The sequence below is a fragment of the Podarcis muralis genome, chromosome 11 (genome assembly GCF_964188315.1).
Source record: "Podarcis muralis chromosome 11, rPodMur119.hap1.1, whole genome shotgun sequence".
NCBI lineage: Eukaryota > Metazoa > Chordata > Lepidosauria > Squamata > Lacertidae > Podarcis > Podarcis muralis.
In genome coordinates, this window is record NC_135665.1 from 35,606,691 (window position 1) to 35,634,302 (window position 27,612).

Genomic DNA, 27,612 nt, shown 5'->3' on the forward strand with positions numbered 1-27,612 from the left:
TAAAACCTCAACTTTCCCAACTCTACTGATGAAATCTATTTGCAAGTGGCTGAAATGAATAGCAACTGCTTAAAATATCTCATTTAAGAGAGAGGTCATTTAGCATCACTATAGGCCTTGCATTGAGAGAGGTGCAAAGATACTTCGATTGGTGTAATTCCCAGGTCTACGGGAACAAGATGAGCTTATGTTCTTGAACTTTCTAAGCAGCAGTAGATTTCTATCATATATGCCCTTCCTCTAATGAACTTAGAGCAGGGCTTTGGACACTCTCAGCAACCCTCTATGCCAGTTAGTCTGAGAGAAGCTGATATGTCCAAGGCCAACTTGCGAGCAGTGTAATTTGGAATAAATGTAAGTCTAGATTTGCTGCATCCAAATCTAATGTACCTCAACTGCACTACATACTCCCAGTGCTGCTAGTGAAAGAGAGCTAGCAAACTGCCCACTGTTACTTCTGTTCTAGCATGTGAGCAAGAGCCAATGGCAATGCAAGGAACACAGTGAAGAAAATGTGTTCATATAGTTCACTTGTGTGCATTTTCTTATCATCTTAGATAGACCCATTGAAATTAATATTAATCTGGGAGTATGGCATCCAGTCTAATATACCATTTAATAGGATAGAATGGGGAATACTTCCATGTACTGGTTTTTGGATTGTCTCATACTCTTGTCTGCTACCAGAAAGGGTAGTGTTAAGGAGAAATTATTGAATTACTGCAGTTCTTGACCTTTTATAAGGATATAAGGTTTTTGCTTAGATCTCTTGCATTATATTATGTACAGAAAATGGCTTGAGTGTCTGATGTGGTGCCAGTTCCAATTTTCCATTTCTGCTCCTTATCCTAGCTCCCAGAGCCAGCCTGTAGATCTGTGTTGAGGCAGTGAATGAGAACTTTGTATGATGGCAAATCCAAATTTATCTATTTGTATACATGATGGCTGACTATTGGGGGAGTATTGATTATGAGTAAGGGCCTTTCTACACAATTATTTTTACACAATAAAAGTAATGTTGTCACTTTCTCCAAGAAAATGAAGCATCTTGCCCAGGAGGTCTGCCTTTTAGCAGGATATGCCATTTTTTCATTACTGAATGCCAATGTTTTCTTGTTGCTGTGGAAAACAATTGCTGAACCAATTGCTTTGAGGGATGTGGTAGAGCAAATGTCACCAAAGCCCATGATTATATTGTAGTAAGTGAGAGATGTATGACCCCTTTCAGCCTGTAGGAAACATACTGTCCTGTTCACAACAGTTGTTGCAAACCATGTCCATGATATTCCATTATGCAAGTTGTCTTTGTTCATATGAGTGCATATGAGTGCAGGAACTGATGTGGTAGTATGGTGCAAATTCAGCTTGAGGTTTTGTCAGTTTCTGAGTTTCATGTAGACCCAAAGTGGAATAGATAATAATTATCTAGACTTCAGTGACAGGCTTTATATATACTGTACTAGGGATGGGGAACTTATGGCTCTTCAGACAATATTGGAATCTAGCTCCCATCTTGTTCTGCAAGCATTGGTCAGGAAAGATGGGAGTTCAGTTCAAAAAGGTATAGAGGACTGCACCAAGTAATTATTTTATAAGCTCATGAGAAATTGATTTTGAAAGGTATGTAACCAGGAAAAGCAGTTCAGTTTGGGGTGAATTATTTATTCATTATATATGTAGAGTGCCCACCCCAACAACTAAATCCAGAAGTTAGGTGGAAGGGAAGCCATTCTGCTGGATGTGAAATAATCCAGTCTGTGGACACTGAATAACCTCCATTGTTCTAAATAAAATTCAGAAGACTTCTACCCAGGTACTGACCAGGCCAACCTTTTTTTCGTTTTGCTTATGAGATCTGACAAGATCAGCCCTTGTGGTTTTATTTGTATTCTTGGAAGCCTTAGGGAGAGAAATAACTGGAGCAGCAATGAAATCTAACCTTGCTATATAACATAACCAAAGACATATCAGTAGGCCACTGGAAAAACAGCCATGTATGACAGTGAATATCTAAAGGGTAAAGGGACCGCTGACCATTAGGTCCAGTTGCGGACGACTCTGGGGTTGCGGCGCTCATCTCACTTTACCGGCCAAGGGAGCCGGCATACAGCTTCCGGGTCATGTGGCCAGCATGACTAAGCCGCTTCTGGCGAACCAGAGCAGCGCACGGAAACGCCGTTTACCTTCCCACCAGAACAGTACCTATTTATCTACTTGCACTTTGATGTGCATTTGAACTTCTAGTGAATATCTAGCTCAATGTAAATAAATTCTGGAAAATGTATTGTATCAAGAGGTAAAATTGTTATTAGCAAGTAGTTTTAAGTGTCTAGAAGTGTCTGTAATTGTTTGTTTTCAATAGTAATTTGGGAAACTTATGTATATAACTCAGCCTTGTAAATGAGCCCACAAAAGTTACTAGTCTGAAGATTTGTTTAGTAGCCTGTTGGCAAGCTAGTAAGAAAAACCTCCTTCTTTCAACACACTAGCCGGGAATGAGGGATTCCTACATCACTATTTTACCAGCTCATCCACTCACATTCCTGTTTTCCTTTCCACTCTCCAGAAACTGCTATTTGCCTTGTGGTAGGACACATGGTGGTACTGCATGATCATTTAAATTAGGTTAATGGGCAGGAGAATGAGTTGAAACTCCCATCTTCCCCAACTGCCATAGCCATCATCCATTCTAGGAGGTCCTCAGCTGCTTTATTATGTGTGCTTTTTTGCTGAGAGGGTTTCCCACCACACCATACATTTAAAGCAGCATCATACAGCATCACAGGAACTACAGTTCACAGAGTTCCTTGTGAAAAGGGATTGACTATTAAACTACTCTGGAAATTGTAGTTCTTTGTGGGGGAATGGGGGTCTCCCAATAACTCACAGTACTGTTGTTAGCAAGCTACAGTTCCCTGTATTCTTTGAGGGAAAACATGACTGTTTAAAGTGATATGATGGATCAGATATATGAATGTGATCCTTGGTGTTCTACTTTAAAAAGGTGTAAATTGCCTATATTTGAATTGGTACAAGCTTCTTTAAGCACATACAACTTTTGTTGTTAACCTTTCAGTTGAAGACTACATCAGTCAGTTGTGGTGACTGATGGGATTGTTAGAAGTATGTGTGTGTTTTTAATACCTGTTTTGGTTCTGGTGGCTTACTGTTACAGAACAAACAAACATTAAAATGCTATTTGTCTAATAGTTTTCTTTCTAATCGTAAGGAAACTGGAAACGAGAGAGATGCCCCAGGGCCATTGCAATTTCCAAAATAATACCATAAAAACTAACCTAGTAGCAATTTTCTTTTTAATTGATTTACTTATCAATTATCTCCTTGATTTTCATTTTGAAAATACACAAACTGTTACAAGCCAAAGGTTGCAGAACTTGTGACTATTTAATTGGAATATATGACGTATATATCAGAAATATATAGAAACATCTGTTGGAGTTAACTGCAAAAATGTGACAAAGATTTATGAACTGGAAAATAAACTTTGGACAAGCATAGAAGATGAAATATGGGCAAGTATATGGATTGTGTGGATTTAAAATAAATTAATATACTGATGGTATTTAATCCCATCAAAGATTGCTAAATAAGATCACAAAAGTAAATTCATTACATTGTTGCCTAGGTTATTATCTTGTCTATTGATAAAGGGCTTCCCACAGGACACAGTCATACAGGCTGTAATCCATGCAGATTTCAGACCCATGGTTTGAAGTTGAATTGTTTTGAACAAGCCATAGTTAAGATTAGCCACAGTTTGTAGGACTTGAATAACATGACAAGCTGTGGTTAATTTAAAAAAAAAATGGAAGTGAAAGCTTCACAACTCTGATGATGGCATCAAAAAAAAAAAAAGGAACGAGGCGAGGGAGGGGGGCATGCAAGCCCAGAGTTAGTTGCAAAGTCTGATTCCTGTGACCATAATATATTTTTCAATTTGACACCCAAACACAGCCATAATGGGGCATATTTTTTTAAGTGCTTGAGCACATGATGACTGTGATGGTGGTGGGGTATATACCCTGAATACAGAGAAGTAAGGGAAATAGTTTTTTACTATGTAAAGTCAAAAGACAAGAGGTAGATTTATATATATTGGACAGTCTTTCAGATGCCACAAGACTTAATTGTTGGTGTTGCTTTGAAAAAACTAATGTATCTCGTTACCTTCTGGAATGTAACAACTAAATATTACATGCAGTGGAGTTTAAAGACATGGTCTGGTGATAAAGCAGCTGGCAAACTGAGCATAAAAGCTGGTGGTTTGCATGCATTTTGAAGCATGCTTTCATAGGTTAAGCTTTCATAGGTTAAGCTTGCAATTTAAAATTTGAGAGGATTGATTTGTGGACCCAGTCACAGTGAGTCTGAGGTTGCTGGGGTGGGGGCACAGGAAGCAATAAGCGACTTGGCATTTTTTAGATTGGTGTGGCCACAGTTTTATTGAGTACAGATGTCAGTAGGCCTAGGGATTGGGTATGTATCCCAACCATTCTGATTGCTGGCTGATGACTTCATCAGGGTGAAACCTGGGTTAAGGATCAACATATGATGCACATCAAATATGGGTGATTCCTCCAGGATGCCATTGGGGAGTTCTATGGCTCATTGTCTGCCCCCCATCTGGGCATACAGACAGAATCCTTCCCCTTGGAGATGGGATTTAAATATGGGTTTCTGTGGTTCTGTTATAGCAACATTTAATTTCTAGAGTGCTGTGGCTTTCCTATTTTTGCTTCTAGAAGTCAAGTAATAGAAATTGAAATGTTTCGAGCAGAAAACTTTTTAAAAACTTTTTTTAAAAACTGTCTAGACTTGTTTGGCCAGAGGTATTTGATATTGCCCGTATAAAATCTTAGTAATACTCAGAGTGGACCCATTGAAAATCAGCGGCCTTAAGTAACTTAAATTCCTTCAATTTCTGACTGTTTTTGACTTCAGCATCTCGTAACTAAAACGTTCATGCTTTGGATTCTTCCCACATTTATATGCACTTTGGTTCAGCATTTTCTTCTGCCAATGAAACAAACAGGTATTGTTTTAGTTGCAGATAAACAACTGCAAAGTACGTGTAACGGCATTCACTCATTCTCTCGCCCCCCCAACTGTTGAAAGTGATTATAATCTCCTTGAGGGAGGGGACCTTTTTTCTATGTTATTGTGTGCCACTACCAATCAGTTTATATAATATAAAGTGTATAGTACCTTACTAATGTTATATAGATGGGGAATAATAATACTAATCAGCTTGTCTGCTTGGCCAACAAAGCTCTCTTGGGTATTTGTACTTCTACTGCATGTACATAAATACATCTTTGTGTCCCCAGTATTGTATAAAACAGGCTTCCTCAACCTCGGCCCTCCAGATGTTTTTGGCCTACAACTCCCATGATCCCTAGCTAGCAGGACCAGTGGTCAGGGATGCTGGGAATTGTAGTCTCAAAACATCTGGAGGGCCGAGGTTGAGGAAGCCTGGTATAGAATGATACAGGCCTTAATGCAGTGGCTAATATACAGTTATTCAGTTATTTGTTGCTGTTGAGTTCATTTTTCTGCTTAAAGTCCTTTACCTCATGCTCAATTATCAAATGATCGCTTAAAAAATAGCTTAAAGTGTTTGGTGCATAGGGCATCATAATAAAAGGATATGGTTTTTAAGAGAGCTAATCTTTAGCCAAGTAGGTGCTATGGTTAGAGCTGGGAGCATACTATCAGAACTTGTAAGGAGTGGTTGTATAGCTTCTTAGGCATGCTGACAGATAGTTGAAAAGTACCAAAACTGAAATTTCTCATTAAAAACTTCTGTTGAAATTTGAAGCCCAAATATTTTCTGGATACTATATTCTCAAAATATATTTTTGTACGCATTAAATTGCCAAATTATTTTTGGTTTCTGAGAGCAACAATATCTGATTGCCATGTCATAGTGCTTTGTAGCATTTGTCAGTACAGTATTGGTAGCAGATACACGGTGGCAGTGTGTAATCATTGTGCTTGTCATTGCAAGAAAGGAGTCATACTCTGTCAGGGTGTGTGTGAGAGAGAGAAATGAATCCAGACCTGGAACTACAGGCAGAGACAGGCTAATACTCCTCCTTCAGAGGCATGTAGGCTCTGACCAGAAAGTGCACTGCGCTTCTGTGCCCTCCAGCTCTGAGTAAGGGCTTGTTTTCTGAACCTCCTCCCCAGCTCTAGGCTGGGAGTTGGAAATTAGAGAAGATTCCGTCTGACCCTCTGCATTTAAGTTTTAAGACAAAGTTAGGGAAAACACCCTGTCCCCTTGAAAAGGGATTTCACAACCAATTTCTAATTGAATTCTCATTCAAACTTTGGCATATTTATGAATATTAATACAAGATACAAAATCAATTCCTTTAAACCTTTCCTTTTGATACATTGTGATTTCTAAGGTGATTGTGTTAAGATTTCTCATCATGGAATGACTTTCATATCTGATAATGCTTATGGATCACGTCTAACTACTGTTGGACATTTACCAAATTAATGGGCTTTGTTTTGTTTATTTTGCTATTTTTATAATATCAGAACTAATAGATCATATCCTTGTTTTGCTTGTGTGGTTGTTGTTGTTTTTGTTACCTGGACTTGTTTTCAGCTGTTTATCTGCATGCAAAGAAGTTCCCCTGTATCCTAGATTCTTGGTTTGCTTTTATTTGGTTAATTCACTGGAACATCATGCTGTTCTGGTCACTAAAATACAGCAGTATTTTAGCCATCTGGTGCTCCATGTTTCTAAATTTGTTTTTACTTTTCAAGCAAGCTTATTGGTGTGTGAAGTAGTTGTTGACTTTGGTGCATGCATTGTAAGTGTATTTTCTCCCTACTCCCTTCCTGGTGTTGGAAGTAGATACAAATAGTTGAAACCACATCCAGTTAAGACTGAGGCAATCATACCTGGCAAGCATTGTGAATTAGAGGTTGATATCTACTGAACATTTCACCTAGCTTCCCAGATCACTTAGTCTTACATTCTTTGAGTGCTCCTGGATCTGTTACTACTATTGTACCTCTAAATCTAGAATGCAATAGGGGCAGGAATACTCCCATCATTTTCAGCATGTGAGAAGGTTGCATTTTTTTCTGACAGATGCATATCTAGTAGTGGTTTGCTATTTGGCTTGAATCTAGACTACTGCATTTATGTAGTGTTTTTTACTTCTTTTCAAAAACTTTACTTAATGCAGAATGTGATGGAAGCACCTTCTGAAAGCAGTGGGTTGTAGAGAACAAAACATGCTATTGCACAAAAGCCTTTTTCCAGGATCAATAGACTAGGAGTTGCTGCCTTCTTTCGATTTGATGTTCTTAGAACTGCACAAACCATTATTTGGACCCAAGTCCTAATCATAAGAACCCATAGACTTGGTGGCTGTCCCACAACTGTGGAACTATTTTGCACCAAGACTCCTCAAGGTCAGACCCTGATCATTTCACTGAAAGTGCTGTGATCTGCTTTGTTTAGGCTATCCTAAATAGGCGCTATAGGCGCTGTGGGTAAAAGCCTCAGCGCCTAGGGCTTGCCGATTGAAAGGTCGGCGGTTCAAATCCCCACGGCAGGGTGCGCTCCCATTGCTCGGTCCCAGCGCCTGCCAACCTAGCAGTTCGAAAGCACCCCCGGGTGCAAGTAGATAAATAGGGACCGCTTACCAGCGGGAAGGTAAATGCCGTTTCCGTGTGCGGCTCTGGCTCGCCAGATGCAGCTTTGTCACGCTGGCCACGTGACCTGGAAGTGTCTCCGGACAGCGCTGGCCCCCGGCCTCTTGAGTGAGATGGGCGCACAACCCTAGAGTCTGTCAAGACTGGCCCGTACAGGCAGGGGTACCTTTACCTTTACCTTTTAAATAGGCTGACCTAATATGTGGTGGTCACATAGTATTATATTAGCATGAGTATGTTAGAAATAATAAATCAGTTTTGTATGAGGGTATTGTCTGCTTCATACTCTGTGCAATGCATGATTTCTCCTACACAGGGATTAATCCCAGTGTAAGAAATTGTGCTGTCTTAAAATAGAAAGAGGAAGCTAAAACATTCCTCAAGCCTCTACCATCTCATAATGTGAATAGCTGTGGCTTTAGAGATCTGCCTTCAGAGGAGAAAATGTTTTGTGTTCCCTAATAATCAGTTTAGACAGTACAAGGACCAGACATCCATGTGAAGTTTACCACAATTCTCAGAACAATGGGTGACTTTTCTTATGACAACCCAGAGAGTTTTCTAGGAGTGGCCCCGGCATGAATTTTGTCCCCCACCCCACCTTTGTCTGTCATTTTTTAGAGTACTGCAAAAAAGGTGGAATAAAAATTATAAGAAATTAAAAGTTATCATGTTTTTCCTGTCTCTATTCTGTTTGAATTTGAAACATCTTCAAGAAAAGAACTGACATTGTACTGACATTATAACGTATTTGTACAGTCAGTTTCTGAGCCACTCAGCAATATCAACTTTGGCTCAAGTCAGTGTATGCCACTGAAAGGTGGTGTTGTGAACTACAGCATGACCACAAAGTGGGTTGAGGTGCTGGCAATGTCAGAGGCCAAGGAGGAGGGGGAGAGAGGCTGGTGCGTGAGAGGGATGTGCAGGCAGCCTGCCCAGGCTTACTGTAGAGGCTTGATAAGGTCTCAGGGGAGAAGAAAGGAGTGGCTTTGGTGAGGAGGGAGTGGCCATGGGGAGTAAGGGGAAGGGTGACTTAGGTGAATGGGGTTGTTGCCTAGGTGCACTTGGCAAGCGAAGCAAGCAGAGGCTCAGGCCCTAGTACAGTGTTTCTCCAACTTGGGTCTTCATATGTTTGTTGGACTACAACTCCCATCATCCCTGACCACTGGTTCCATTTCTCACTTGCGCACCTGCAAAGCATGGAGGAGGGAATAGGCAACTAACATGCCTGATTTATCAACCTATTAATTGGGCAAGTTAAGAGTTGTAGTCCAACAACAGCTGGAGACCCAAGTTTGAGAAACACTACCCTAGTACAATAATAAAAATACAGCAGTAAAATATTAAATTATCACTTAAAACTCTGGATAGGAAGCTTTTTTCTGTACAAGGAAGCCATCAATTCTTCCTTTCTTTACTAGAATGGAAATGTTCAAATAGGAGAACAAAATCTCTGCTTTTCTCTAAACTATTTAGCTTGCTCCTCTTTCTGTTATGTGGGACCCTAAGCAGTTCGAAAGCACCCCTGGGTGCAAGTAGATAAATAGGGACCGCTTACCAGCGGGAAGGTAAACGGCGTTCCGTGTGGTGCGCTGGCTCGCCAGATGCAGCTTGTCACACTGGCCACGTGACCCGGAAGTGTCTGCAGACAGCGCTGGCTCCCGGCCTATAGAGTGAGATGAGCGCACAACCCTAGAGTCTGGCAAGACTGGCCCGTACGGGCACGGGTACCTTTACCTTTACTTTAAGGATTAGTTTGCTAAGCCAAAATTTCTCACCAGAAATTATGGAACTCCTCAAACCTGATTGTGTCAACATTGCCACCTATGGCAAAGCATGTGGCTAATTCTTTACTTTTATGTTTTCTTCCCTCCCCCATTGTTACTTGCCAGCGCAGATTCTCTTAAGAGTTCTTGGATTTTATTTTTATTTCTAGGTGCTGGCATATCTCTAGCTGCCTAATTTATTGGTTTTTCCTGTGCCACTGTTTGTACATCAGTGCTTTCTCATGCGTTTCTGTAACTGAGCTCAGGTGTGAATTCAGTCAGCTATGTTCATGGTTGTGTAATGTTGATGTCTGTTTATGGAACAGGGAACTTAATGCCAGGTTCTAGAAGCTTAAACTGTGATGTTGCCAGAGACCAATTGCAGTTTAGTTTTTTCTCTTGACGATGCCTTCCTCTAAAGCCCAATGGACTTCTGAAGTGTCAAGGGCTACTTGCTATCATACAGAATATGCCCTTCAATTTCTGACTGTTTTTGACTTCAGTGTCTCATAATTAAAACGTTCACTCTTTGGATTCTTCCCACATTTATATGCACAGATCAAGGTTCAAATGGGACCCTGTTTTTGTTATTATGTGTGTTGGTATGGTTGTTTGGTGCCAAATGACATTTGGTGAGCTTCCACGTTTTTCACTAGACATAGTTTGGAGAAGGCAGACCAGCCATATATGATAGTTCATATATCTGCCAGAATTGGTCATAAAAAGGCAGGATGAGGTCAGGGGATGGAGCTTCACAGAATAGGGCATAATCTCTAGAAAACGCTTTTAAACTAGTGTACAGCTATTGCTTAAATGTTCCTTGCCATAGTCAACACATAATATATGACCATTAGAGATCAATCTAACACAATCCCTCTACAACTGTGTCACTAGAGTTAAGTAAAAATTAAAAGTGCATGCAGAGCAGATAAGAGGATAGCAATCTTTGGGTCATCGGGAGTGTTGGAGGGGGGTAGTTTAATCTTTCCCACCAATGCTTCCATTCCTGTAGACAACAAACTTGGCTGCATGTGGGAGGAAATGTTAAAATGTGTAGTAAGATGGTGCAGAGATCATGTGTGCCTGACTGTAGCTATTGACCCACTGTCCACCACTGTCCACCACTGCCTGTGTCCCTCGGGGACATTCCTGCTTTAAACCATGATGGGATTGAGGAAGTGCAGGTTGGGGTTAGTAGAATATGTAAAGGAGATTGTGGATATTACTATCATTCCTTATTTCATTTTCTCTGATCATTTTCAGGGGAGTAGTTGGGAGTTGGAAGACTGCCAGTTCCTGAACCCCTAGTGAACATATGTCACAGTTATTGAGACAGAAGATTATTCCTTAATGAGAAAGACATGTTCGTTAAAAAGCAAAATGTGCCCCAAAGTGGGAAGCCACTTTGTAGCAGTTGCCCAGAAAAGACTGTATACTCTGCTGTTTTTAAGTAAATAGATATGCTGGGTGGTTTCAACTAACTCTCACTCAGAGTAAACCCACTGAAATTCATGGATCAAACCCATTTAGGAGCTCCATTCACACCACCTTGGATATAAATGTACTAAACAAATGCAGTTTTTAAAAACTTGATGGTGAAGGGTGTATGTTCGCAGGGAAGATAGTAAGAAAGGTTAAAATGATTGGTACATCAAAAGAAATTAATCCAAGATGTAGCTGGTTTCACCCTGAAAATAATTCCTTCCTTTCATAGTCAATTTTAGGCACATCTCACTTTAATAAAAACATAAATAAATAATAGAAAAATATTGTTTCCTCACTATTTCAGATAATCAACCAGGGCTCCCACAATAAGAATTTCAGCATGATTGATTATGCTCATTAATTTCAATGGGTCTACTCTGTGTGAAATTAGCTATATTCCACCCAATCTGCAATCCCACTGACGTTTGATCAAGCTGCACATTGTGTTTGCTTGATAACTCAGAAAAGGGGGTAAAGCCTTTTGTGTTGTAGCCAGTGGTGATTGTTGGCTCTGGATAAATGTAGGTCATTCTCCTGCTCGCCTCTAGAGACCTGCCCAAGGAAGTAGTAGGCTCTTTATTCTTTTATGTTGTGTCTATTCTTGCTGGCTCCTCCCAATCATGTCATGTAAGCATGCCAGACTATTATTTATTCTGTCCCCCCCCCCCATACAATTTGTATATTGCTTGATTGTAAAAGGGGGGAGGCTCAAAGAGTACATTCCCCCAGTCTCAAATCCCCTGGCAGGGTGAGGGGAACAATAGAAGAGGAAGGAAGATGAAGCATATGAGCCAAAGGGGAATGGGTTACTCGCTTCTCACTTGCACACCTGCAAAGCATGGAGGAGGGAATAGGCAACTGACATGCCTGATTTATCAGCCTGTTAATTGGGCAAGTTAAGAGTTTATAGTTGTGAAAGTGACTTCCTCTAAAGCACATGCCAATATAGTTCAGTTGAATTGGTACTGAACCAAGAGATGTGGTATATCTATGTGTGTTATAAGCTCGGTGGTGATATCTAGTCAGAGGGGAAGGAGAAATGGGACAAGGGAGCAGAATTGGATCCTGGGGAGGAGCCCAGCAGTCTTGAGAGCTGCTGATCTAGATGTGTCCTAATGCATTACCCTGCCTTGGATGCCCCAACCACCATATTAGAGCCACCTGACTTGACAGTGGCACCACATCCTGTCATTGAAGTGCTCCCTGCTCCCAGGAAGGCACCTAAGGCTAGATTGGAAAGTGAGCTGGCCAGGTCAACTCTGCCTCCATCATAAACAGTTTTCAGATCCTCTTGGAGTCTTTTTTAGAAATACAGAGCATCCTCAGTATTTCTTATCCCCTTATTTGATGATGCTGTATCCTATTTAATTTTAATTTATGACACTATTAACTAAAGTGGTTTATTCTTTGTTAGTGTTTGAAGCTCTTTGGTGTCCTTCCCAGTGTTGGCTTGAGTGCACTAGCAATATCCTTTATCAGAGTCAGTTTTCAGGCTGGATTCATCAGCATCCCATGTCCTTATTTGTATTCACAGCCTTAGGTATGTATGTTGCTCTTCCTGGCTTTCAGTTAATGGCTCTTACTTAATGTTGCCTGATGAGCATCTCTTATTCAGTAAATCAGTCCTTGAAAATATATTTGTATTGTAGTATTTTTAGGTATTTAATAATAGATAGACCTGAATCACCAAAGTTTTATCCCTCTTTAAAAACTGCATGAAACTGTGTCTTTGTTTTGTGGGAACAAAATTTAAAGCTGAAGGAGGCAAGAAGAAATGCACAAACTTAGCAAGATTCTAGTAGCTGTATAGCTGGAAAAACTAGGTTTTTTTGTTTGAATAATTGCATCAACCATCTGCTCTCATACTGCTAGGTAGTCTGTAGTTTCATAAATTGATTGGAAAGCAGGGGTGGCTCTTGCCCATTGGGATTGGTAAGCCACTATGGGCCACTGTTGTGATGAAATAAACTAATAAATAATAGGATAGGTGGAGCCAGAGTCAATGACAGGTGAGGTCAGAGTCAACTAATTTTAGATTTGTTGGCTCTACGCCTTGAATTAGACAGGTTGTTGTTGGTGGTGGTGGTGGTGGGGCAATTTGAGATCAGACTGAGGTTAAAGGGGCAGTGCCCCTTTTACCCAAATACACCACCCACCCTCCACTACTGGAAATAATAAAAAGTAGATAGCTGAAAGACCATGCTTTTCACACTTGACTTAAGAAAATGATAGTTTGTTCAAAGAACTCCTTCAGCAAATGCTTAAAATGGAAATGCCTTGATAGCTGCCTTGAAATGCTTTGCTATCAGTTGGTGAACTTGTTAAAACATTTGCTAGCATAAGCGGATGTAATTAATTCATATTTGTTGGTCTGCAAGTCTATGTGTAGATCTGCATTTAAAAACAAACAAGAACCTATTTGTGGACACGGAGTTACTTTTGTATATATTCAATAACTTCATATACCAGTGCTATTACAAATTTTCCATCTGCACAAGCCATCAGCTCGACAGGTGGATTGATCTCCCTCCTCTTGTGCTGTTCTGTGGGTTCTCCTGATACCCCCCAGAACCAATTTGGGGGGCTTAGGAGGATAAAAGGCCATTTTGCTCCTTGCAGAGGGCTTCCGCTGATGGGGTTCATTCGATTGAGCCTGCCCTTTAAAAATGGATAAAACCAGAAGTTTAAAACATTTTGTAGCTTAACGTTTTGGAACTTTTTGCCAGGGAAGGAGGCACTTTTTAACCTTTCCTTGCCCAGAAATCTCTCCCCTGTCCTGCAACACCTTTTCACCCTGTTTCTTCTGATTGCTGTAAAAATCAGCAGAAATACTTTTTACTTTTAGTCTTTTCCCTCCCAGATCATTCTTAATAGGGTAACAATTATGTGTGTCTTTTATTTGGCTACTTTAACTGCTCATCATTTCACCAGGGAAGAACTTTTGTCTTGCTTTCCCCGTGACACTTTAAATTCAAAAAATGCTAAAACTGTGTTGGTATTTTCTTTTATCAGCCTAGGAAGCAGCAATGCTTGTCATGTGCCACCCTTGTGTGGTCTTTTAAATTCCAGTTTAGCCCTATAATGTATGTTACCTGTCTGCAGTTTACCCTCTGACTACAATTCAGTTACTTCATTCCATGACAAGTTAAGACGTGCACCGCCATGTTAAAGGAAAAACAGATTCCTTGATATCTGCCAAGAAGTTGTGAATAGGGATAAATGACATTCTGCCAAGGAAAGATGTCAACTTTTTCATCAGGCCTAATTTCCTTTTGTAGATTGTTCTTTTGTAGATTGTTTTGTAGATTGTTTCCTTTTGTAGATTGTAGATTGTAGATTGTAGAGTATGCAGCTTGTAATAATCTGGTCGACATACAGTCGACCCCCAACTTATGCACATTTAACTTGCACGATCTCAGCTTTACGTGCTTGGTGGCTGAAATTGCACAAATTAAGTGCTCACAAAGCGGAGAGCTTTAAAGTTCTTTCCATGTCAAGTTCTCCCAGTGCAGAAAGAGCTTTTAAGCTCTCCGCCTTGCTTTCTAGGCTCTGGTACACTCTCATGAGATCTTGAATGGCCCCGTGGGAACTTGTTAAAGCCTCCCAGAGCCCAGTAAGCAAGGCAGAAAGCTCTGATTTGCATGGGGGGCAAGGCTTGCTCAGGGGGCTGACTTAAGAAAGGTAGGGATGCTCATGGGGTGGGGATGGTTCTGGGGTTGTTTTGACTATATGTGGTTTAGGTTTTACGCGCAATCCCTGGAACACATCCCACACACAAGTTGCAAGTATTATATTACTGTATTATAACTTAAACTAGAATACTACATACTTAGTGTAAAGACTTGGACATGCATTCTTCTGAAATCTCTACCAGATGATGTACAGATGGTAAGTAACCCGTATAGCTGTTAATTACAGATGGAAGAAGATTAATACACTCTCTTATCAGTGAGTGGTGTATAAGAATATGGCTAATATGGGCAAACTCACAATTGTGATAAAAGCTAGAGAGGGAAAACAATAAAATGATCAATTTATACAGAAATGGAGCATGTTCATTTCTTAATGGAATGCTAGGATACAGGATCAACAATATTCTTTATTGATTAGCCACAATTTCTTTTATTCATTCTATTTTATATAACTCTGTTTACTGATACGAATGGCTATGGTTATGGTTATTTATTCTGCTATCATATTATATACCTTACTTCCTGCTATTTATTTTTCCTGTTTGTTGACTGCAAAATTGTAAAAATTATTATAGTGCACTGTGGGGTTGTAAACTTTTATCACTTTTGGGAAAAACAAAAAACAAAATCAGTGGAGCCTACTTCAGAATGAACACGCTTAGGATTAATGAACAGCATACTAAATTGCCTTTATACCCGACAACCTGGTTCAGATATAGTGATAGACCATGGTTTCTTATAACAAACAGGAGACTTGGACTCATGCATGAGGAAAGATTTAATTTTTGTTGGTTCTAAACTGCAGTTTTCTGTTTTGTCTGATTTTGGGAAATTCTGGCTTGAACATAGGGGCCGTTTATTTTTGGATCTAGATTCAGTTAGGTAGCCATGTTGGTCTGACACAGTCGAAATATACCGTATTTTTTGCTCTATAAGACTCACTTTTTCCCTCCTAAAAAGTAAGGGGAAATGTGTGTGCGTCTTATGGAGCGAATGCAGGCTGCGCAGGGATCCCAGAAGCCAGAACAGCAAGAGGGATTGCTGCTTTCACTGCACAGCGATCCCTCTTGCTGTTCTGGCTTCTGAAGAACAAACTTAGTTGGTATTTAAGGTGCTACTGGACAATTTTTTAAATTCTGGATGATAGTGAGTGCCGATTGTCACCTGGCATGACTGCAGTCCGAGCCCAGGGCAAACTTCTGGTCCTGCACAATAGGTTGGGAGATGACATTCCATCCTCCTTTGGCCACGGCAGGTTGCTGGGAGGCTTGTAATCAAATGGACCTATCAGCTTAGAGCAAAAACCAGGAGTGAAACCTTTTATTCTCGTGTTGCAAGTGAGTCTGAGGCTCATACCAGCTTGTATTTCTAACACTTTTTTTTATATGAACTCGGCCACTGAGTCAAATCAGCTGACCCACTACTGTGTACTTTAGTAAAGCTTTTAAGTAGGAAACCAAGGAGGTGCAACATAGGGAGTTTTCTTTTTGAGGCTGATTCTACTATGTGAGAGAACTCTGCTCACACTATATTTTGCCCCCTACTCCCATTTTTTTTCTGGTGCTTCATTACTGAACAAGAGCTCAGGTTGGTTAGTTCTGAATAACTCTGGGTTGTTCATGTTGCAAGCTGAAACACGGAGTGAAAAGTGTTAAAAATTCAGAAGATTTAATGTTTAGGCATTTTGTTTAGCAATGTTCAGTACTGGTATAATTATAGATGCATTGTATTGTTTACTGTAAGCATAGCGTGTGTGGATAAATATAGATTAATAGTAGCTGAACTGTTATGAGCTGACTGGGCATATGTCCAAGATAATAAAATATTGACAGACTCAGTTTTTTGTATAGTAACATTTTTAACTTTGCTATGATGGTGCTCACATATATAGTTGGGAAAAGCTGGAAATGTAGATTAAGCAAACTACTTTTTAGTTCATTTCTTTTTCTGATTTAATGCATTATTCAGTCTAGAAAGTTGTGCATGATCTTGCAGTTTAGAGTTTTGTTTCTATAGTGAATTGTTGTTTTTTCCCTTTCAGGTTAGCACTGTATGTATATGAATATCTGCTCCATGTAGGAGCACAAAAATCAGCGCAGACGTTTTTATCAGAGGTATGTTTCCTATCATGTTTATGTCTTCCAGAATTCTAGATAGCCAGTTTCACTTGATGGATAGGATTCAGGCTAGTCTTGTGAATTCAGTGTACAGTATTATGAGCTGTTGTTTTGTCCACTTATATGAGTTCACTCCACTCTAACTCATGTCTGGTGTGTACTCCTTCACTGTTTAAGGACAACTACCATGAAGGTGAGAGTGAACATGCAGCAGCCACAGTCATTTTTCTTCAGCTGGAAAAAAGCAGCTGTGTGTGGTGGTTGTTGCTTGCTTCTGTTCCCTCTTACTTGATACTAGGACCATTTCCTGGAGGCAAGCTTTACTTGCCACAGGTCATCGCTTATTTAAATGAGTTGGTTTGAAGCAAAAAAAGATTTTTTTAAAAAAGGATTCAAGTATTGTATAGCCACATTAATAACTAGATAAGATTTTCCTGTGCTTTTCTTGCTATGCCCTCAGTAGCATAAACTTCACAGTATTGTAAATTGCTTCAAGACTTTTTGAAGAGGGAAGCAATGTATACATTTATTAAAAAATCAGCCTTTGAAGGAAATGGCTATCTGCTTCTGTTCATAAAATTCATGAATAACACAAGCAACACAACAGAATAACACAGGTTTTCAACATGAATATATGTGCATATCAGTTAACTAATTATGCAGTTCTATATTGGAGTGGTCCATTTATTTCTATGAATATTTTCCCCCCTCTGGAGTCCCCTCTGGGGGTAAACAAATGTGTCTGTTTCAGTTTCTCATTTTTTCAGCCTTCAGTTTGTTCCATTTCAGTATCAGTTGGCAATTTATAAAAAATCCACATGAAAATGTTAAAACATTTTGTGTATGCTTCTCTTAACATACACATTTATGAATGGAATTTTCTCTAATATAGTGCATTTCCTTAGGTATATTATTGAAAATAATGTACAAGTCTTGGATTGGAAAGCTGCATCACAAAATTAAGAGAAGTGTACATTTTGAAGGATAGCAGCACTTTGGCTCATGTATTGGAGTTCAAATTTCCTTTACCTGATACTTGATATCATTGGCCATTGGCAACAATAGACCTTTTGTAGGTGTCTGTTTTGGCACCTTTCAGTAAACCTTTAGAAAAGTATCCATAGTAGTTACGGCTGTCAGCTGATTCATCTTTCTATCGATTAATTAAACTTGAATTTTATTAAAACATTGAATATAGATGTTATTTTAAGGATAATGGAGAATGATTTTTTTTGTAAGGTGCATATTTAGGCCATATCTTTCATTATTTTCTTTTCAATAATGTGGCTATCCAGCATAGCAGACAGAAAAAGATATTATAGAACAGCAATTGTTTCAATAAATTATCCCAAAACACCAGTACCATGAAAGAGACAAATTGGCATTGAGTTTAAGCTAGGGACCGTGAACTTCAGCATGTGGATCTTTTTGCTAGAAGAAAAATGTATCTGCTTCTAGTCAGAAGGGAAATAGGCCTTTTTAACTAATATGTACTACAGTAAGAAGAAAGGTGGCTAATCAGTGTGATCAGCAGGATGTTGTTATTTCCAGCTTTGGCTTTCCTCATTCATTTCGTGGTTCGGGTGAGATTTGGTCTTTAATTCAAGCTTCAGGTGACTGATAATGACTAGCATGGAGAAGGTGGGTAGATAGGTTATTGAGAATCTCTTGTTCTTGTAATGTCATTGATCACTAGTAGGTACAAAACAAACAAAAGGAAATCATATTTTGTACAATGCATAATAGTGCCTTAAGATTGCCTGGAGAGGCTCTGATCCAAAGAGCCTCTTTAGTAGAGGTGCATTGGGCTTTCACAAAGAAGAGGGCCTTTTCTGCAGTGATGCCCTCCCTAAGGAGGCACAACTGGTGCCAACATTATAAGCTTTTTGGAACCAAGTGAAGACCAGCCTATTTGTCTCGGAATTTTTGATTAATTGGGGGAATTTTGCTGTATTCTGTTGTTTATATTTTGTCTAAATGAAAAAAAAAATCTAATTACTATTTATGCTGGTTTTAGATAAGATGGGAAAAAAATATCACATTGGGCGAGCCCCCAGGATTCTTACACTCTTGGTGGTGGTAAGTATTTCAAGCTTTTAAAAAGACTACTTTCTTTGTTTTCTGTTTATTAAAGTGTTAATGTACAAAATCTTACTTTTATTAAAAATGACTATAATCTACTGTTAATTTCTTTTTCGGAAAGAGTAATGTTCAGGTTTTCCAATATGTGTCTCTTTCTCTGGGTTTCCCCACCCATACCCCCAAGCTAGAAAAAACACACACCTTTACTTGGTTGCTAGTTGTTTGTACACTTCTGAAGTCCAAGGGTAACTTGCAGAGTGTTTTTTTCTGACTGGGAGGTGGAGGAAGGCCCCTGCAGCTGCTAGTTCTCTGTCTGCTGGCTGGGCTCGGGTAGGTCTCCCCCTTGCCATGATGTTCTCCCTGGAAAGCAGGGGGAGCAACTTCCAAGACAGGTCCATGCAGAGGCCTAGGGTGCCGGATACACTTGCCCCGAGCCTTGGAGGGCTAGGCTGGCTCCGGGCCCCACCTGGGACTGGCTGCTTTTCTCTTTTAATTTATAACTTTATTTTAGCAAGACTCCCGCCCCAGGCCTGATGAGCCCTGCATGGACCTGCCCCCAGAGGCCTTGGTTCCGTTTCTGATGGAAGCGATCAGATTGTGTTTCCTTTAACTCTGTAGAATTTTTTAAAATTGCATGCATTTGTACACTGGATGTTAGCTTGGTTTACATAGTCCTCCTCTTATTTTATTTTTTAAATAAAAACATAATTTTAAATGTTTACAATCTGTAATATTTACAATGTAAATAAACACTGGGGTAGGTAAAGTAATAGATTTTTATCCGTCCTGCTCTTCCAGCTCACTCTTCTCCCTTTCTGTCCCTTATATGAAAGTTTTGCAAGAGAATACATGCTGCACCCTGGAGGCTCAGGCTGGAAAATTGTTCATGAGCTTTTAAATGTATTTAAAGCTTTTTCTGATATTGTTTTAAGCTCTGGATTGATTGTTTGCTTTTTAAGGTGCTCCTTAAAAAAGCAGCAAAAACAACTTCACTTGTTGTTAGATTTTCTTGTTATCCACGAGAGTTCTGAAATCTTTTCTTCATGCTTAAATCACAAAATATATAATTTGGATATTCTTCATACAGCACACCAAAATAATAAATAAAATATATATATGTTGTTTAGTCTGTGTAATAGTTTAGTCTTTAGTGCTCTTAATTTTGCAGAACTTCAGCAGTTTGTAATGCTAAAATGCTGATGCTGCACAAAACATAGTCGGAAAGCATGAAGAGAGATGGTAATCAGTAGTGTAATTACCATAATAATTTGTGCATATGTTCGGGATCATACACCTGAAATACATCTAAAGTGTGACAATGCTTTTTTGTCCCCCCCCCCCCCTTTTTAGTGTGTTTTGGGATCTCTATTGCGCAGCTCCAGAAAGACGTGAAACATGTGAACACTCAAGTGAAGCTAAAGCCTTTCATGACTATGTAAGTTTTATGCTTATTTACTCTGTTTTGCCTGTTGGTTTGTTCACAGGTAGAATCTGCAATGTATGTGGCACTTTCCCAGGATTTAGGAGAGGTTTCTTTTGCCAAGTTCTTCAGTTCCTGTGATACATAGAGGAAGGGAAACTTACCGTTGCTGTGAAAGAGTTTATTTTATGTAGGTTAGCAAGGATTCATCCTTACAAAAACCTTCCAGATATGAGCCCTATGGTTAAAGTCAAAGTGGTCATACCTTCCTAAACTGAATATGTTTGGCATCGGTAGAGAAGAGTGGGAAGCGTAAGCAAGAGCAGATCTAGAGGCAAGAGCAAAATTATCTAAGGCTATAATTATTAACCAACATCACTATTGTCTGAAGGTAACTAACGAGGAAAAAATAGTTCATGGGGAAAAGCCAAAAGCAATAGATAGAAGCATATGCAAATCTGTTAGTGGTCTACTTATGCAAGCTTTAAGAAATGCTTTGGGTGCTACTAGCTAGCAACTTGAGCATAGTTTTTAAATGGATGTTTTTAAATGGATGGAAGCTAGGAAACAGGACTTCGGCACAAGGCATCCCCAAGATATTGCCCCCTAGCTTTAAGATGAGGCTGTTGGGTGATTGCTTTATCTTAGACTTGGTGGTAGTCTAGAATACATTATTAAAGTAAAATATCATCATTTTGATAGGTATGGTTGTAAGCAAGTATGCTTAGGCTTTTATTTATCTCTGAAAATGTCACTGTCATCTTGTAAATTGGTTTCAGCTGTGATAATGCGTAGAAAATATAAATACTGATTTGATATAGTTTATATCTTCAAAGTTGGAGGATTTGATCGGTAAAAGGATTAGTTAATTGTATAAACTAAATACTAATTCACAAAATTACTTTTTTCATGCCTTGTACTCTCTCTTCTCTTCTCTGCTTCCTGTACTAGCCATGGTAATAGCCACTTTCAGATGGCACGCTATAGTGCAGTGGCAGACTTTGGGCTTTCAAATTCAGCGGTGCCTCATATGACTCCAAAATTTGGTAACCCCCCCCCCCCTGCACTCGGTTCTAAGTCACTGTTGCGGTGCTGAACCATTCTTGGTTTGGCTCCCCGTGCAGGTAAATGGCTCTCACTCCCCTAAATCCACCCCTGCCATAGCGACATGTCAGCCAGGCCATGAGTGGGTGAAGTCCAGCACATGCAGTGCCACACCTGCAGATGTAAGGGAGAAGTGGAGCTGTGTGTCATCCACAGATTGCTGACAACATACTGCAAAACTCTGGATAACTGCTCTCAGCAGATTCTTGCACTTAGTTCTCATCATGCTAAAATATGGTTTAGCAAAATGTCCAAGCTGGGCCATTATCTTCTGAAAGAGTCTACTGTGCTGTTGACTCAATGAAAAAAAAAAGAGCTGTACCAATATGTGTTTACTGAAGAATCTGTGCTTTATAGGACCAGGCTTTACCCACGAATGGCCTGGGTCACATGTCACATTAAACATATTTGAAAACAAACTATGGTTTCATGTGAATAAGCAGCATGATGACACACACTTCTCAGCAGTTCCCACAGTGCGTCTTCCTTGTTCCTGCTGCAATGGCACAGATGAAACAATCCAGAGTCTTTCTTATCACGCTACTTGAGTTAGGGTTCACGGTTTGCATCCCTCCAAACACACAACTTACAGTAACCAATATTTGTTCTTATGTTTGCTGCTTGTGGGGTGTTTTGGAGTGAAACAAGCCATGAGCCTGGGTTTGGCTGACACAAGCCACACTCTGGCTTCACCTGTTCACTTTTTCATTTGTCAGCATTTTCCTAATTCTTGTAGGTTAGCAATAAATCAGAAATATAAAGGATGTGATCTAGCTGTGATCTAAGTTCTTTTGGATTTTTTGTAAGCCAGCATATGCTCAGACATGAGATAATTTTACAGTGCTTAACTTTGGTTAGGTTGCTCTCCACATTTGCATACTCCTGGGTGACTGCAAAGGAGTATCTCTGCTTTATTAACAGGTTGCATGTTTGGATAAGTGGATGCTGACTTCAATACAAATTTTAAAAATGTGCTGGAAGTGGGTTATGTCTGAAAAGAAAACTGCCAAAGGGTAGTCTTGACAGCAGCATGAAATCACACAAATCTAAATATGCTGCCTATTTGTTTCTTAGATACCGGTAATCAAGTGCCCTAATGTGTATTTAACCTGAACTGGTATGGTTTAAATTAATACTATAAAAATGTATGAGAAAAGCTTAGGGAAGGTCCATATCTTAGTGGTGTAGAACATCTGCTTTGCATACAGAATGTCCCTGCTTCAATTCCTGATATCTCCAGGTTGAGCTGGGACAGAACCCTGCCTGAGACCCCAAATGTAGACAGTATTGAGCTAGATGAAGCAATGGCCTTGTTCAGTATAAGACAGCTGCCTATGTTCCTAATTCACATATAGGATTCCTTATTCTAGTTACCTTATGCATTTTAATGAGAAATCTCCAACTTGGGTTCTGTGTTTTCCAGGCAGTGTAAAGGCACTGTAAAGGTAGCCTTTACAGAGTGAGTTTTGTTAGAAGACAGGATTGGAGACTTAGTGTTATAGTTTACAACTCTGGTTACCTCCGGGTATAGGGTGGTATACAAATTCAATAAATAATGATAATAATAAGTACAAATAGTTCAGTGGCAGGGTCAAAGCAAGCATACAGGCATCGTTGGTTCCACAGGAATATCAAATCAGTCTTATAAAATCCATCCAGCTAACCGCCCCCCCAGCAAAATCTAGCATGTTTCGCTTAAAGCACTCAGCCCCCCCCCCAAAAAATTTCCAGACCAGGCCACCCATTTTCAATAAGAAATAGAGGGGCATGACTCCCTGGTATGTTCTGCAGTTTCTTAAAGCTCTCAATTGCCTAGTAACCTACTCTCCATTGTCATGGCTGATTGTTTATACATCAAAAGCGGGGTCCATAGATCCATCTTGTAATTCATTGGGTACATATTACTTCATACCTTGCATGTATTTGTCTGTGCACCTGGTACTTCCTTGCATTTTTCCAGTTTATTTCCTTACATGATGTCAGTGTCAATATCCCAATAATAATGCTAATCATGAGAAATTAAAAATCTGCATCTACTCAAAAATTAACATAAATATATTATAGCAAATATAAGCATGTTAAGTAAAATTAAGCCAGTACTTTCTTGAAAATAAGATGCATGCTTCTGCAAGTTGTCAGATTTTTATAGTTTGAAATAAATCTGTAGCAATTCTGTGTGGTATACAATTTTTGTAGTGGGGCGGGTGTTCCATATAATCATTATTCACATACAGTGGTACCTTCGGTTAAGAACATAATTTATTCCGGAGGTCCGTTCTTAACCTGAAACCGTTCTTAACCTAAGGCGTGCTTTTGCTAATGGGGCCTCCTGCTGCTGCCATGCTGCTGGCACATGATTTCCGTTCTTATTCTGGTGCAAAGTTCTTAACCTGTAGCGACTACTTCCTGGTTAGCGGAGTTTGTAACCTGAAGTGTCGGTAACCCAAGGTACCACTGTATTAATGTGTTAAAATATTTTAAGGGGTGTAAACTCCATGAACTGATGTGCTGCAAAATGTGGTTTCTACTGTTTGGAAGCAAAACATTTTCTGGAGATGCTGCATGAAACCAAGAGGAATTGCGTATTCATAGCTGTCTGACCCCGTAGGACAAGCTTGTAATTTAATGTGAATTTAGATTCCGGCCTCCCCCCCCCCCCCGACCTCTGTTGGAGCTGAAATGTGCTTTTCACATTCGTATAAAATTAGAAGTTTGCAGTTAATCAGTTAGACACCTATGTGTTATTTTGCCTTGATTTACTGAAATAAGAGTTGCTTGGATATTGAGCATGTACCGTATTTTTCGCCCTATAGGACGCACTTTTCCCCCTCCAAAAATGAAGGGGAAATCTGTGTGCGTCCTATGGGGCGCGCCGGGCAGACATCCGCAGCGTGCGGAGCCCTGCGGGAGTTCCCGCAGGGCTCCCTAGGCTGCGGATAGCAGCCTGCTGCACGGAGTGCGGGACGCGCTGAAGCAGAGTGCCCTGCGCTTCGGGCAGACATCGGCCAGCCCCACAAGCTCGGGGGACAGCGGGGAGGTGCAGCGCCACCATCCTGCTGTTCCCCGACCTGGTTTTGGGGGGGAAATAAAGGGGGGGATTCCTTTATCCCCCCCCCAAAAAAAACTAGGTACGTCCTATGGGACAGAGCATCCTATGGGACAAAAAATACGGTAAACAAAACTGGATCCTTTTTTCTTTTTGAATGCCTAGTGTTTTGTTTTGAAATCCTTGTACACTACAGTGGGTGCTTCTTTGTCTTATAGTTTGTTTCCTTTGTGTAGTTTAGAGTTGAGAGAAATGGCTACTTATTCCTTACATTTTATCTACCTGGAGAATTCTTTTGCTCCTAACCCTGTAACTTAAGGTGGCTGTTAGTCTTTGCTTGATAACTGCTGTCACTTGACAGTGCTCTTGTGTTTCTCAACTAAATCCAGTGGTGTTGCTGGAGCAGTACGTCTCTGGCTTTTTGGATCAAATAACAGAAGCAAGTGAAAATTGCTTAGTTGTTCCCTGCAATCTCTCCTCCTTTGCTTCTCCTGGTGGGGGTGTTATCATGTTCTTCCCCATATTCAGCAGTCTTGAAGCATCTGGAAGAGACTAAATGAGATCCCTAACATTCCTGCAGTAAGGCTGCAAACTGACATCCCCATCTGGGCTGGGACGGTGGTTGGGAGGGCTTGGACTGCACTGGAGGTAAAAGGGAGAGCCTGAGCTCAAAGACAATCTGGACTCAAGCTCACACTGTGATGAGGGGAAGCCTAAATTGGTAGAAGCATGCTGCAGTAGATTTAATCCTGTGCAGTGGCTTGTAGAAACAACAGCAACTTTTATTATATGGCCATAGGCCCAGTAAATGCAGTAGTTAGTACATCCTCCTTTCTTTGACAAATGGTCACACAACTGGCAGTTGCACATATGCCACAAAAACAATTTCCTTACAATTTCAGAACTGTGAACAATTACAGAATGCGATTCAGAAAATAATGGCTGTTGCAAATGGGCATATGCATTGCATCTTATTGGCTTTAAAACTCAATATCCATTGTCTGTTTTGAGTATTTTAGAATATTAAGGCCTTTTTTTTAAAAAAAAAAAGCACTTTCAAATAATGACTGTGTGTTGTGGTCTGTTCATATCAGATCCTCAGATCTGTCTAGCATTAAGCAGAACAGAGAGGTAAAAAAATTAACGATTTGGATTCAAGTCTCAGAGACACCAGAACCTGTATGATTGTGGGTGGGGTGGGGGAAGAGGCAGCTTAATAGCTGATTGTTTGTGACTCTGAGCTACTGCAGAGTATTGGATATTGGTAACTAATTTTCAGTTGTCCAGAATGATCCTTTAAAAATCTAGATACACATATGAATAGATAAAAATATTTCTTTCTAGTTGTCTCTGGATTTGGTAGCCATGATGGAATTGTCTAAAATAATTAAATATGCAATGCATTCAAGTCACCTTAAGGAAAAATAGCCTTTGATTTTTGTTACTTGTAATTAAGCTATGGTACCATACGTAGGAGGGACATTGATGGCTGTTCCTGCTTCAGAGAACAGCTTCCATTTCTGACTCTGCAAGACCTCTGCTTTAATTTTTAATCCTGACTTGCCGGGCATTCAGATGCACTGCCTGTAACTATACTAGAATCAACATATTACTGCAAATGTTTGATGAACCATGGAATTAGTTCAGCATTCATTTCCAGTTACTTGGTTTCTAAATGTACTCTTTTGGGACCTAAACAGTGTTGTCAATATTATTTGTTGTAGTTGCTCAGCAGTTTTCTGTTTAATATTGTTCAGAGGTTTGTTTTTTTTTTTGTTTTTAATTGCACCAACTGCCTTCCTGAAGGAACAGAAAGAGTCCCATATTAGCACAAATGAAGAAATACATTTTCCCTTCATGTAGCCAATATTCATCAATATGGTATTTGAGCTCAATAATTTAAAATGGTTATGGTTTTCCTAGAGTTTTGCCTCAGTACAATAACAGTAATCAAAATAAGCCTGCCTTCTGTGTCAGGGGTGCCAACTTGCCCCCTGCATTGAGGAGGCCTGGCATCACGTGACCCGCCCCGCCCTCATCCAGTGGGCCAGTGGTACCTGCAAAGCTCAGATGCCAGAAGCAATGGGAAAGCCAGCTGTGTCCTCTCATCTTCCTCCTCCTGGCCTGGGGAAAACAGAAGAGAGGGCAAGGATCCTGGAATTAGCCAACCTTCTTGGTGAAGAGCCACGATACAGCAGAACTTGGGCAGTGACAGCTTCTTCACCCTTCTTCCCACCTGATGTGAAGCCCCAGAGCTCAGAAAAAGGACCAGCTCCCCACCAGATTTCACCCTCCTCACACCGCCCCCAGCCGAGGCAAGAGCAGAGCAGCCCAAGCAAGGGCGATCACCTCCAGAAAGGTGATGAAGAAAGGCAGCTCCGCTGGGGGAACGAGGGATGGGGAATCTGCGCTGGACCCACAGTGCCAAACATAGGAGTCAACTCTTCAGCCCCCACAATAAAATATTTGAGGGGGCCGCCCCCCAAGTTAATGGGCATTGCCATTCAAATGGTGTGTATGCACTGTATCATGTGATCAATTATGTGGGGTGGGGCTTAACTGGCCCCCCTCCCAATATTTTATTCTGGTGCCAAACGAGGACAAGTGGAAGAGCCCAACTTCATGCTCCGAGCCACAAGTTGAGACACCGCTCCACTTGAGGCAGCTCAGCCCAGCCCACCCTTCCCTGTCGCTCTCAGCAGCAAAAGCTGCCTGCTCCCTCTCTGCGGAACAGGTGCCATTTTCCAGTTAGAAATTACAGGGTGGTGTGAGGGCAGATGGTGGAGAGCTGTCCCACATGGAGTCCCAGAGAGTTCTTTTCCTTCCCTCCATATAACACACAAGTGCTTCTGAAGCCCTATTTGGAGTTTAAATTTGCAGATCAACCATTGCAATCACACACACACACACACACACACACACACACACACACACACACAACATTCCAATGCATCCCCTGTCCAGATTGCAAAAATGCCTGTGCTTTGAGTTAATAAATTCTCTCTCTCTCTCTCTCTCTCTCTCTCTCTCTCTCTCTCTCTCTCTTAAAGGCCATTGACTACTAGAGTCAGGATTGTGCCATGTTCCCTCCCTTTCCCAGGGAGACTGTAGGCAGCTTGGAAACAGGAGGTGGTTGGGGTGTTGTTGTTGTTTATAGTAGGATGGGCTTTAACTCAGAAGCACAACTTGGGCTGGAAAAGGC

General features: G+C 40.4%; 1 protein-coding gene across 9 annotated transcripts in view; it reads left to right on the top strand.

The window, feature by feature from the left end:
- The window catches only part of SSBP2 (single stranded DNA binding protein 2), a 121,655-nt gene that overhangs the window by 20,138 nt on the left and 73,905 nt on the right, over nucleotides 1–27,612 (top strand). For 8 of the 9 annotated variants that reach the window (XM_077936256.1, XM_077936254.1, XM_077936251.1 and 5 more), the window contains exons 2-4: nucleotides 16,683–16,755; nucleotides 18,776–18,837; nucleotides 20,191–20,275. Coding sequence is in view for 8 of the 9 variants with exons in the window: in XM_077936254.1 (XP_077792380.1) it covers nucleotides 16,683–16,755; nucleotides 18,776–18,837; nucleotides 20,191–20,275 (220 nt within the window). In the remaining variant the exon portion in view is untranslated. Of the gene's footprint in view, nucleotides 1–14,647; nucleotides 14,838–16,682; nucleotides 16,756–18,775; nucleotides 18,838–20,190; nucleotides 20,276–27,612 lie in introns of those variants that run through there. The other variant, XM_077936252.1, reaches the window with a different exon arrangement.